Source organism: Aspergillus piperis (genome assembly GCF_003184755.1).
Source record: "Aspergillus piperis CBS 112811 unplaced genomic scaffold BO85scaffold_9, whole genome shotgun sequence".
Classification (NCBI taxonomy): domain Eukaryota; kingdom Fungi; phylum Ascomycota; class Eurotiomycetes; order Eurotiales; family Aspergillaceae; genus Aspergillus; species Aspergillus piperis.
The window spans coordinates 211,687-223,165 of NW_020291599.1; the positions used below are offsets into that span (position 1 = coordinate 211,687).

Sequence of the window (11,479 nt, forward strand, 5' to 3'; positions counted from 1 at the left end):
AACATATTCGGCGGTTCCCAACATCGGGTACAGAATGCCCCGCGTCCGAGGGTATATTCAGTAAACCTGTTTATCGGGAAATTGACACCTGCATAGTCCATTTCGAGAAGGTAATACGAAGCAATGCCACGAGGTGTTCCTCAAATGCTTGTTTTCGTGTTCATTAATTAATGTTGGGGCCAAAACGTTCGGCACTAATGCTAGCGTGCATTGTATTGTACGGTATCATTATTCTCGGCTGTTGTCCGCACCTCGTGTCTTACCATACATCAATACGGCCATTACCCGTTTTCGGCAACAGTCTCTTGCTAAGCCTCTGCCCTAAACATTCAGTTACTGCATGTGCACCGCCCGTACCTTGACCCTGACACCCTGAGTGTCAGGTTTCGGCTGGGGAATCGTCCAATCGAGCATAATCTTCACATCATCGACTGTTGTCTCAAACAACTCCATATCAACCCTCGTCGCCAAAGCCGCCGCCATCAAGTACAACTCCGCATACGCAAGAGATGTTCCAAGGCAGTAACGTGTTCCCGCCCCAAAAGCCACGAGGCTGCGCTTCAGATCCATGCGGATCCCCGATCCGTCCTCTAAGAGCCATCGCTCAGGAAAAAAGGCCTGTGGGTCAGGGAAGCGCACAGGATTGTAGTGCTGGAAAACGGAGATTGAACTTAGAGGTGTGCGGGCAGGGATCGTCCAGTTACCATAGCTGAGACTTGTGGGGGCCAGCCTATGTGAACGACCCGAGACTCCACTCTGCAGGCGCAGCCCCTCTAGAATACAGGCATTCAGATAAGGCAGCTTTTCAAGCTCTGTCACAGACGGTAACGGGTGTTTGGGGTCCGGATAGATACTGGCTAATTCAGTTCGCAAACGCTGGAGCCTGGTAGGATTTGCCAGAAGATGATACCACAAGACCGCATTGACCTTGGCCGGGGTCTCGCTACCCGCGATAAGAAGAATTGCGCCCTCTTCAGATAGCCGCTGTAGGGTTTTTTCTTTCGGAGGCAGCTTGTCGCTGTCGCGAAGGGCTTCAATGACAGTGGTGGCCTTGCGGTCCGGGTCAGAGTAGATACCACGATAGGCGAGAACGTCTTCGGTTTGCTTGCGGATACGCTGTAGCGGAGTCAGCTGAAACTCCCAAATGGCCAACAGTAGTGGTAACACCTTACCTGTTTCCATCCCATCAAGATTGACAGGTCAGGGGTGATCCACTTGGAGATGATCGGGGGTAAGAGGTCAACCAGTCGCACTAGCAGCGGGAAGGCACGGACGATAGGAAGGGCCCGCATAATGTGAAAAACGGTATCACGCCATTGGGTAGCAAGAGCCTCGTCAGCCAAAAGTCCAAAAGGCTGACCAAAGCTATAGCTAGTGAGGACATCCATGGTGGTAGCAATCGACCCCAAAGTAAGATTGAATGGCTCCTGGGCGGCATGAGCGCGGGCGATGTTAGCGCAGAGCTGATCCACACAGGCCTTGATACTATCTTCAAGGCCCAGTGTGTTTCGCTTGCTAAAAAATGGGGCCAAGGCGTCACGTCTCATACGATGGTGAGCATGTTCCACGGTAAAACCGGTGGCGTTGTTGCAGTCCGGCGACTTGGTGAACTTTTCGTACTTGTCTCTCTTTTGAGGCAGCGAGGCGTAGATGACATTGTAGAAGTCTGGATCAATGCAGTGCAATTCGTACGGGCTCACACGAACAATCGGTCCGTATTTCTGATGCATCTTCTCAATCTCCCACATGTATGTGCCCTTCTTGACCACGTCATGGTAAAACTCCACCCACGAGGTCAACGCGACAATCTTCGGCCCGGGAAATGCGGCCAAGGGGCTCAGATACAGCCGCCAAATGGCTCCGTAGATTGTCCAGGCGAGGACCGAAAGTGCACCCCAGGTAAGGAAAGACAAGGAATCTGATGACATTGCGATAGATACTGTTGTGCTTGGTGTCCTGAGAGAACGGGCCGACAGCAGAAGACTCTTTTATCCTTCCGGACCCCAACAATAGATTGGGGGCCCAGAGGCGGAGTACACTCGTAACCGACAAAGCTTGGAAGTTAGAACTCCTCCATAAACCTCGTGGCAATGCAAAATAAAGAAGGATTCGGCCCCCACATTAGTGTCGATCCTGGCGGCTAGGGCTCCCAAGGCATCCCTGCTGTCCTTGCTTATGTCAATATACATGGGGCCAAAATGCAAGGCAGGATTTGCACTAATTTTGATTCAGTGTTACCTGTCAAATACCGAATATTATGTGCAGATGCATGACAATTACCATCAAGGGACCAGGCAGATCGGAGGCCGAAACGTAACAATACGAAAACGTTCCAAAACAGCTTTTATAATTATAAGAGCTAGCTCCTCCGTCTTACCCGAGGAGGAAGCTTCAATTCCATTCAGGCCGAGTATTCCCATCATTTCCATATAAGAAAGGAAAGAAAAACATGACGCTAAATCGAGCCGAGCATCCCATCCACGCGGAGCGGACTGTCCGCATTGCATGTATTGGGGCCGGAGTGGCTGGTCTCTGCCTTGCATACAAGCTACAACGATCCTTTCGTAATATCGAATTAGTTGTCTATGAGAAAAACAAAAGTGTCGGGGGAGTCTGGTACGAAAATCACTATCCTGGGTATGTAGTACTACATCCCTGTCCCATTGCATAATCTCATGCAACTGACCACCAAACCAGAGTTGCCTGCGACGTCCCAGCCCACAACTATGTCTATTCTTTCGAGCCCAATCCCAACTTCCCGGCTGAATATGCGCCGGGAAGCTCAGTGCTGCAGTACCTCAAGGACTTTGCCACAAAGTACAATTTGAATCAGTATGTGCGCACCCAGACTAAGGTCACATCGGCCGTGTGGGATGAAGCCAAGGGTAAATGGGGCATTGAGCTCGAAGACCTCGCCAACCAGCAAAGCCTGACCGACACGGTCGACATACTCATCAATGCCAGTGGTCCATTGAACCGATGGAAGTGGCCAAGTATCCCTGGCTTGAACGAGTTCAAGGGACGCCTGGTCCATAGCGCCAATTGGGACGACGGCTATGATGTTTCTGGGAAACGAATTGCCTTGATTGGAAACGGGTAAGCTACTAACCATCACCTTCCTCTGCTTGCTCTTCAGCTAAAAATACACTCCCCCAACAGCTCCAGCGGCCAGCAACTCCTCACAGCTCTCCAACCACAAGCCAGCCAACTCCTTCACTTTATCCGCCAACCCAACTGGATCGTGGGTCCCTTCGGCGGAGCGCAGCAAACATACACCCCAGACCAGATCACAGAGTGGACTAACGACCCATCCCATCTCCTCACAAAGCGCAAACAAATTGAGACAGTGATCAACAGCACATTTTCTACTTTCCTTCGTGACAGCCCACTCCATCAAGGCATGCGCCAGTACCTAACTCAAACAATGGAAGCAACCTTAAACCAGCACAACCTTCCCACCTCGGAACTCCTCCCCACCTTCGCCCCAGGCTGCCGTCGACCAACTCCCGGAGTCGGCTACCTCTCAGCCCTTAGCCAGCCCAACACCACCCTCATCGTCGGAGAAATCACCCGCATCTGCTCCGACGGCCTCATCGATAGCACAGGAACCCACCACGCCGTGGATGCCATCATTTGCGCCACCGGCTTCGACACCACCTGCATCCCGTCCTTCCCCTTGATCGGCAAATCCAACCAATCTCTTGCGAACCTCTGGGCCGACGACGTCCTAGACTCCTACTTCGCAACCACTGTCCCGCACATGCCCAACTACGCCATGTTCGCGGGCCCCTTTTTCCCTTCCATCAGCGGGAGTTACCTCCGCACCGCCGAGATTCAAGCCGAGTACATCTGCCAGTTAGTCGACCGCTACCAGACGGAGAATATTCATGCGTTCAGTCCGTCGCGCGCCGCTAGTCGGGCTTTCACGGCTCATTGTCGTAATTTTCTGTTGGAAAAGACCGTCTGGGCGGATGCGTGTCGCTCGCATTATAAGGCCGATGGCGATAGTGCCAGATTGTCGATGTGGCCGGGGAGTAGTTTGCATTTTGCGGATGCGTTACGTGAGTTAAGGGCTGAGGATTATGATTGGGAGTATGTTGGTGGAGATCGGTTTGCTTGGTTGGGGAACGGGCTCTCGGCTACCGGGGCTGATGAGACAAGTGACTTGGCGTGGTACTTGGGAGATGGGGATAGTGGACCGCTAGGGAGTAGGGGTGCCAGGCGGAGGGTTCTGACCAAGAGTGGGACTTTTGGGGTTGGGGAGCGGGAGAAGTTGCTGCAGGGGAGACCGGCTGACTGATCTATGTCACTTTAGTCGATGCTGTATATAAAGTTAACTATAACTAAGTTGTCATGCGAGAGGATATTGGTGTCATATGTGCGATAATGATATATATTTCACACTACCCGTGGATACTACCATTGACTACTAGGATTTCCTTTACCATCAAATCTACAATACAAAACATAATTCATAGACCAGTTTTTTTTGGCCATAGGCATTAATAAGTAAATCATATTCTGGTCAGTCCCTTTTCATAAATGAGGACTGTGTCACGGACAAGTGCACTCAACAGAGCAAGATCCTAACCAAAGTCACCTGGAATATTCCATTCGACCCATACAGAATAATCCAACCAATTTTTAGTAAACAAAAGTCAATTGAACCAACTCGAAGCTAATCATTATATACAATTTTCATTCAAAGTTTAGAAATCCGTCTGATCCACCAGCCCCTCAAACTCATTACAAATAGCCAACCTCTCCTCGCACGCCTTGCGCATCGCAGCAATAGCATCCTTGCCAATGGGCAACCGCAAAGGCAACTGCTTCCCCTCAAACTTTCCCGTTCCCTTAACGGCCTCGACCACCACCTTCGCCGCTTTCTCCGGATCACCCTGCTGGTTGTGGTTGGCAGCCGCACACCCAGCAACCACCAGACCCCGGAGCTCTTCATACTCCGGCAGCGGACGAGGCGCCCGGCTGTAAAAGTTTCCAGGGTTCATGACCTCTGTGCGGTAGTAACCATAGGTGAGTAGTGAGGTGCGAATGCCGAATGCCGCCAGCTCCAGAGCCAGGTTGGGCACCACCACCTCCAGGAGACCCTTGCCGCCTGTGTAGCATGATGCACCAGGCGCACCGTAGTAGACTCCGACGCTGCTAGTGAACAGCACGGTTCCGGATTTTTGGGCGCGCATGAGTGGCAGGAAGGCGCGGGATACGTTGAGGGGACCGAAGGCGTTGGTGCGGAGGGCGTCAATCAGGAAAGGCTCGCTGGGAATTCATTAGTGGGGATTCAAGACAGTATACGAGGAGTGGGGGGAGAGGGGCAAGCTAACGTGATTTCTTCGACAATACCAGCGTCAATGTATCCAGCGTTGTTCACTAGGACATCGACTTTGCCGTAGATCTCCCAGATCTCGCGCGCCTTGGCATCCAGTTCTTCTTGGGGCCGGCTCACGTCGAGCTCGACCACTGCGGCTCCGGCTTCTTTGAGAGCCGAGAGACGGTCGGCACCGCTGACATTGTTGCGGGCGCGAGCAGTGGCAATGACTTTGTCGCCCTGATTACTCGTCGATCAGTAATTAGTACAAGTGTGAGGAAGAAATTGGTGGGGTGGGTGCTCACCTGGGCGAGGATGGCGCGGACTAGGGCTTCGCCGATGCCGGAGGAGCAGCCGGTGACAACCCAGGTAAGAGGTTGGCTGGACATTGTTTAAGTTTGATATGTGTATGATATCTGGTATATAGAGAAGAGGGAAACGATGTAATTGAGGATAGAGAGAGCAGCAGGACCGGATTGAAGGAGGGGAGAAGAGCAAAGATAATAAGTGGGGGAGAAATGTCAGTGTCCGCTTCTTCCGTTGTTTGTGTTTTGGACCCCACGCAGCAAAGCCTCGCTATCTTGCACTAAGCATTGACTAGTAACGTTTAGTGTAACACTTGTATCGCCAGTCACCAGTGATCTGCAGGGGGCCATAAAATCTTGTCTCAATAATATTTAGTGCTTACTGTCTGTCAGCCTACAAGGCTACAAAGTTTCCTGAGATCCACTTTGCCTGGTAGTGTAACAGTAGATACTAGATGCAATACCTTCCTAGTTATTTATCGCCCCCGCCTGCTCCATCAATTCAAGTCTTACCCCTCAACCATTCCACAATCTCCCAGTTCTCTCCTGCCTAATCATAACTTGATCGAACACCGCCACTTGGCCCAAAACCACTATCCAAACTCTCAATTCCCTTGGTTTTCGAGATGTCCTGGACACAAGTCTCCCCGAACCGATACGAGCGTCCCTTCGACTCCATCGAGTCATTCTACCGCATTGTTGCCGCCGCCGGTGCTCCGCTCAACAAAGAACACTACCTAATCACTTGCACTCTCCAGCTGCACCCACCTCTACCTCCCACCAGTGCAATTGAGCAAGCCTGGAAAGCTCTCCGCCATGTCTACCCTCAATTGGCCGCTGAACCCGAGGCAGACGGCAACGGCAGCGAGCGCTTCGTGTATGAAGTCATCACCTCTAATACCCAACTCGACGCGTGGGCTCAAGAGACCTTCCACATCGACACCAATCGAACTTCAAATGACCTCTACGAGCAGCTAACACCGTCACCACGCGTCCATCTCTACTACCTCCCCAATACCTCCGAGGTAGTCTTCCGCACCCCCCATTGGCGCATCGACGGCATCGGTCTGCACCACATGCAGTCCGCCTTCCTGCAACTCCTCGCAGACGGCACCATTCATCCCATCGACGGGACTGAACCCTCCCGTCTCTGTCCCGCTGTGGACCAAGCCATCTCAGACTCCAATCTCCCCAACACAAGCACCCCCCTAGACGAACCCGCCGCCACAGCAGCCTCAAACCGCGAACTCCAGCCCTGCCTCACCCAGACTGACAATGGAAATCTCATGCTTCCCACTCTCCCCAACGTCCTCCCCACCAACCCCAGACGCATCCTTCGCCACATCGACAGCGCAACCACCACCCGTCTCCTGGAAGCCTGCTCCGCCCACAATATCACCATCACAGCCGCCACCCACGCCGCCCTCGCCCTAACCGGCCTTCAATTCGCCCTCCACCCAGAAAACAAACCTGACTACGTCGGCTTCAACCCCCTCGACCTGCGTCGCTACCTCCCCGAGCCGTGGAACGGCCCTGCAGCCGCTGTCTCGCTCTATCATACAGGTCTTCCGTTCCGCATGCCGCTCTACCCAACGCAGGTGGAGAAGCATGAAGAATTCCTCCGCCTCGCGCGGGAATTCACCTCCCTCTACCGCAGGAATCTGGCCATGGAGGCCCCGCAGAATATCTTCGATTTTCTGCCTACCTATGTGGGAAGAGTTATGCAGGTCTTGGGCGCTGCGCCGCCTGATCCGTTGCTTGCGCCGGCGCATCCCGAGCTGAGTTCCATGGGACGGGTGAACGAGTTGCTCAAGGCGGAGGTGGAGGGCAAGGAGAGGAAGGTCAAGGTGGAGGAGTGGTGGGTGGCTATCGAGGTTATCAATCGGTTGTTGTTGACGCAGGTGTGGACGTTTAACGGGGAGTTGGTGTTGTCGGTGCATTGGAATGAGGCGTTTTATGAGAGAAGTTTTGTTGAGGGGGTATTTGAAAGGTGGAGGGAGATGTTGGTCGAGGGGTTGTTGGAGTAGATTTATTTGCCGGTGTAATAGTAATCGATTATGAGGAGTTTGAAAACTACTAGAATATGTGACAAACAGAAAATTGTATATATTATTACCAAACCAAGTTGGCATGGCACTAAATTCTTCTGCGGAACTGTACAACCGGTCCCTCATGCGAACTGGTAAACACATCGCGTGTCTGGAACTCATCTCTCCGGTTCCTTCCCCATGCTGCATTCCCCTTCTTCTTGTTCCCCTCTTTCTCATGAACGGAATACAACCGCATATCAAACAACCACAGCAACCTAGCGAGAATAATCCCCATCTCTTGATACGCAAGGTACTTACCCACACAACTTGTTCGTCCCGCCCCGAACGGCGCATACGCTGTGACACCTCCATCCTCAGCATTCACCCCCAGCCAGCGTTCCGGCCTGAACACATGGGGATCAACCCAGTACCGACCATCCCTCTGTAAGGCATACATCGGCACCCCGACATCCGTCCCCTCCGGCACAAAGTACTTACGATCAGCACCACCACCATGCTTATCATCCATTGCCCCAACCACCAACCCCCCTTCCAGCACCTGGCGCGGCAGGACCGAGCTAACAGGGGGGTTCAGCCTCAGCGCCTCATTTACACAAGCATACAGGAACGCACACCCCGCCAGGGCAGGTCCAATCCGGACATCTTCGACATCCTCAAAAGCAGCACGAACCTCGGTCTGCGCGTGGACATACGCCTCCCCATTATGCAGCAAGTAGAACAAAGTGGCAGTGATAGTTGTTGCCGTAGTATCAGTACCGGCAATGATCAAAAAGCCCGCTTCGGCAATTAAATCGCGCGGAGTATAGCCCTGGCCCGAGTGTGGGTCGCGGGCGTCTAGGAGCGAGGCGAAGAGGTCCCGATGCGGCAAGGTATCGGGGGGCTGAGCGGCGCGCCAAGAGGACTGTTCTTCGGAAAGTTGGAAGAATTGCTGCACGCCGCGGGTTAGAGTGGGGAAGCAGAGACGGTCGAGGTGGAGTTTGAGGAGGGTGGGCATGTGGCCTGCTAGGTTTATGCCGCGGGTGCCTTGGGCCATTAGGGATAGGATGTGGCGGTTACGTGGGCTGGATTGCATGTTCCAGTGACGGGAGAAGGTCACGTCGCCCATGATGTCGCTGAGGAGGCATTTGATTGTTGTGGTGAGGTTGTGGGGACGGCCCCAGGAGGAGGAGGGATCCTTCTCGGTAGTTGGATCCTCATTGTTCTTCGATGGGTAGGGATCCGCTGGGATCGTCAGGGCGGTGCACAGGGCGCGCACGTTCTGCAGGATCAGCTCTTCGAGATCCTGCACGGCACGTGGGTTTAGGGCTCGGCTGGTGACACGCCGCTTGAAGGCATGGGCTTTTCGATCGATGGTGGTTAGACTGGCGGGGACGGTGAAGAAGTGGGTAAAGGCGCTGTAGACGGCTGACTTTTGTGTGTTGGCTTGGCTGCCGTAGATGTCAGCCAGGGCGGTTGCCGAGCGGAATGACACGCGATTGGGGCCATATCGTACGGCTGATCCGTATTTCTCGTGCAGTCGGTAGAAGTCTAGGTGTCGATCGCCCGTGAAGCAGTAGTAGATGTTGTACCAGTCTGTGGCGGCGGCCAGCCAGGGTCCTGGGTAGCTGGCCAGTGGATGCAAGGTCAAGCGGTAGACAATCACGGCAAAAAGAGTTTCAAGGAGAAGGTCCACAAGGGGCCATGTGCGAAGGTGGTAACCGAGTGTCAACGCAAGCAGCGTCAATAGCGCTGCGGCGTTGGTGTTGGCAATGGGCATGACTGAGGGTGTGATGACGATACTGTGGGCGACAGTGGATGACGGACTGTGTTGAGAGAGGAAAGCAGGCTTCTTTACATACTCTCGCCCCCAGGTTGATCAAGCTGATCTTCAGCATGAAGGGACATTTCCTCAGCCAATATGTCCTATACTTGGTTATGATCTGACAGATGCAGCCTCAAATGCAGCAATTTGTAGGCTGATACCTAATACCCCGTGTGACAGTACCTGACATACAGTAATACAACGACCCACCGGTAATGAGGTGTATTGCATCGGCCCCCATCTGCATAAATTGCTTGGTCAGTTGCTTAGCGCTATAACATTAGTTGTTATCAGACAGCGTCTGGCCTGATGCTCAAACTGCAGTCATCATTTAGCCCCATGGGGGCTGTTTCTTCATGGGGGCTGTTGCAGGAACTCCGCCTCGCAGGATCCTCGTATTCCAAGTCCATACTCCGCCTTTTCTCCAGGCCTGATCCTGCCATCCACTCCCCCATTCCTCTCTGTTGTGTACTTTCTCCTTGATTGTTCTCGGTGGCCTTGACGACAACACTACTGAACTCTGCCAAAATGTCAAGTCTAACAGCAGCTCAAATCGAGGCAATGGAAGCCAATCCGGGTGCGACCCGTGCACCGGGAATCATTGCCTGCGCATCAATCACAATGGCCGCCAGCGCTGCAGGCGTTATCCTGCGAGTGATAGCCCGATCTATCACGTCGATGCGATTAGGTCTCGACGACTACTTTATCATAGTAGGATTGGTAAGGCCCATTGGGCTTGGCAATACAGCGAGTTCGGGGAACTCAAGCTCACCTTTTCTGGCTGGTAGTTCTTCAACGTTGCATTCAGCGTCTCAATCTACATAACTATCCACTTTGGCATGGGAAAGCACATTGTCTATGTAACCGATGCGAAGGGTTTAACATTGGTGAGCTAAACTGAATTCTATCACCCACCCCACCCTCACACAACGCTAATATACAGACACACAGTCTATAACCATCGCCGAGTGCTTCTACTGTCTCGCCATCTGCTTCACCAAGCTCTCCATCCTAACATTCTACGGTCGGATCTTCCCACAGCGATGGTTCCGCCTCATGACCTGGTTCATGGCCTTTGTCGTGGTTGCGTACAACTTCTGCAGCGTGCTCGCCACCTGGCTACAATGTGTTCCTCTCTCTCACGCCTGGGATCCTTCCGTGTCCGCCACCTGCATTGATTACTACGCCGTCGTGGTATTCAGCGGCGTGACAAACGTCGTCACTGACTTTATCATCCTGAGCATGCCCCTCTCTGTTATCCATCAACTACACATGAGCAGTCGCAAGAAACGCATGCTGGCGTCTGTCTTTGCTCTTGGGTTTGGGTCCGTTCTTTCCCATCCCGCCCAAAGATGATGACGCTAATTTTATATAACATCAGAACCTGCATCGCCTCCATTCTCCGCTGCATCGAAGCTCAAGCCCTCAACTCCGCCGACTCCAGCTGGGACCTGCAAGGCGCCATCGACTGCACCTCCGTCGAAATCTGCGTCGCCATGATAACGGCCTGCATGCCCTCCATGCGCCCGCTGGTCTCGAAGATATTCAAGTCGAACGCTACCCAGGCAAACTCGAAGATGGACCCCACGGCTGGGACTTATAAAATGTCGACGCAGAAGGGGACGCGCAGTCGGGCGGACCGCGGTTGGTCGGCGATCGATCATGAGGAGACACAGAGGCTCCCGGAGGAAAGGTCCGCCGATGAACTTTCGTTGGGGAGTTTGAAGCAGGCGTACCGTGCTGATGTAAGGCAGGCGGTGTGATGGCTTTCACTTTTCATTATTTTCCTTTTGTTTTTGTTCTATTATTGGCGTCTCGGAAACGAGATGTATATAGGATGATTGGGGCGCATCTTGTGGTGTTTTTGGTGTTTCTGACAGTTTGAACGGCGTTAGGTTTGGATGTATAATACCTTGATGACTTATAAAGCTTTTTATATATAGGTACAGAAGAGGTCGTTAGCAAATCATGGAAAAGTCCGCAGGATTGTGTGAAAGCT

The 11,479-nt window shown here is 52.9% G+C and overlaps 6 protein-coding genes across 6 annotated transcripts; 3 read left to right on the forward strand and 3 right to left on the reverse strand.

Annotated features, from left to right (window-relative positions):
• Window positions 1–204: 204 nt before the first annotated feature.
• On the reverse strand, window positions 205–1,928 carry BO85DRAFT_468839 (cytochrome P450; the record flags this gene model as incomplete). The annotated part of the gene is made up of 2 exons (XM_025662297.1): window positions 205–1,116; window positions 1,173–1,928. The coding sequence occupies 2 exons, from the start codon at window positions 1,926–1,928 to the stop codon at window positions 334–336; spliced, it is 1,539 nt and encodes a 512-aa protein (XP_025515322.1). The 3' UTR covers window positions 205–333.
• A 521-nt stretch (window positions 1,929–2,449) lies between these two features.
• BO85DRAFT_468840 (flavin-containing monooxygenase) lies at window positions 2,450–4,300 on the forward strand (the record flags this gene model as incomplete). Its single annotated transcript, XM_025662298.1, has 3 exons — window positions 2,450–2,637; window positions 2,698–3,096; window positions 3,160–4,300. The coding sequence occupies 3 exons, from the start codon at window positions 2,450–2,452 to the stop codon at window positions 4,298–4,300; spliced, it is 1,728 nt and encodes a 575-aa protein (XP_025515323.1).
• Window positions 4,301–4,646: 346 nt separating this feature from the next.
• Window positions 4,647–5,810, reverse strand: BO85DRAFT_397412 (SDR family oxidoreductase). Its single transcript, XM_025657021.1, has 3 exons — window positions 5,629–5,810; window positions 5,340–5,563; window positions 4,647–5,274 (listed from the first exon to the last, which is right to left on the reverse strand). Exons 1-3 carry the CDS (start codon window positions 5,710–5,712, stop codon window positions 4,710–4,712), a joined length of 873 nt encoding a protein of 290 aa, XP_025515324.1. The 5' UTR covers window positions 5,713–5,810; the 3' UTR covers window positions 4,647–4,709.
• A 346-nt stretch (window positions 5,811–6,156) lies between these two features.
• Window positions 6,157–7,736, forward strand: BO85DRAFT_449392 (uncharacterized protein). Its single transcript, XM_025660155.1, has one exon. The coding sequence runs from the start codon at window positions 6,255–6,257 to the stop codon at window positions 7,653–7,655; it is 1,401 nt and encodes a 466-aa protein (XP_025515325.1). The 5' UTR covers window positions 6,157–6,254; the 3' UTR covers window positions 7,656–7,736.
• On the reverse strand, window positions 7,434–9,462 carry BO85DRAFT_300080 (cytochrome P450). The gene has a single exon (XM_025655336.1). It carries the CDS (start codon window positions 9,433–9,435, stop codon window positions 7,765–7,767), a length of 1,671 nt encoding a protein of 556 aa, XP_025515326.1. The 5' UTR covers window positions 9,436–9,462; the 3' UTR covers window positions 7,434–7,764.
• Window positions 9,463–9,951: 489 nt separating this feature from the next.
• BO85DRAFT_421049 (uncharacterized protein) lies at window positions 9,952–11,381 on the forward strand. Its single transcript, XM_025657916.1, has 4 exons — window positions 9,952–10,200; window positions 10,269–10,367; window positions 10,432–10,805; window positions 10,862–11,381. Exons 1-4 carry the CDS (start codon window positions 10,009–10,011, stop codon window positions 11,241–11,243), a joined length of 1,047 nt encoding a protein of 348 aa, XP_025515327.1. The 5' UTR covers window positions 9,952–10,008; the 3' UTR covers window positions 11,244–11,381.
• Window positions 11,382–11,479: the final 98 nt, after the last annotated feature.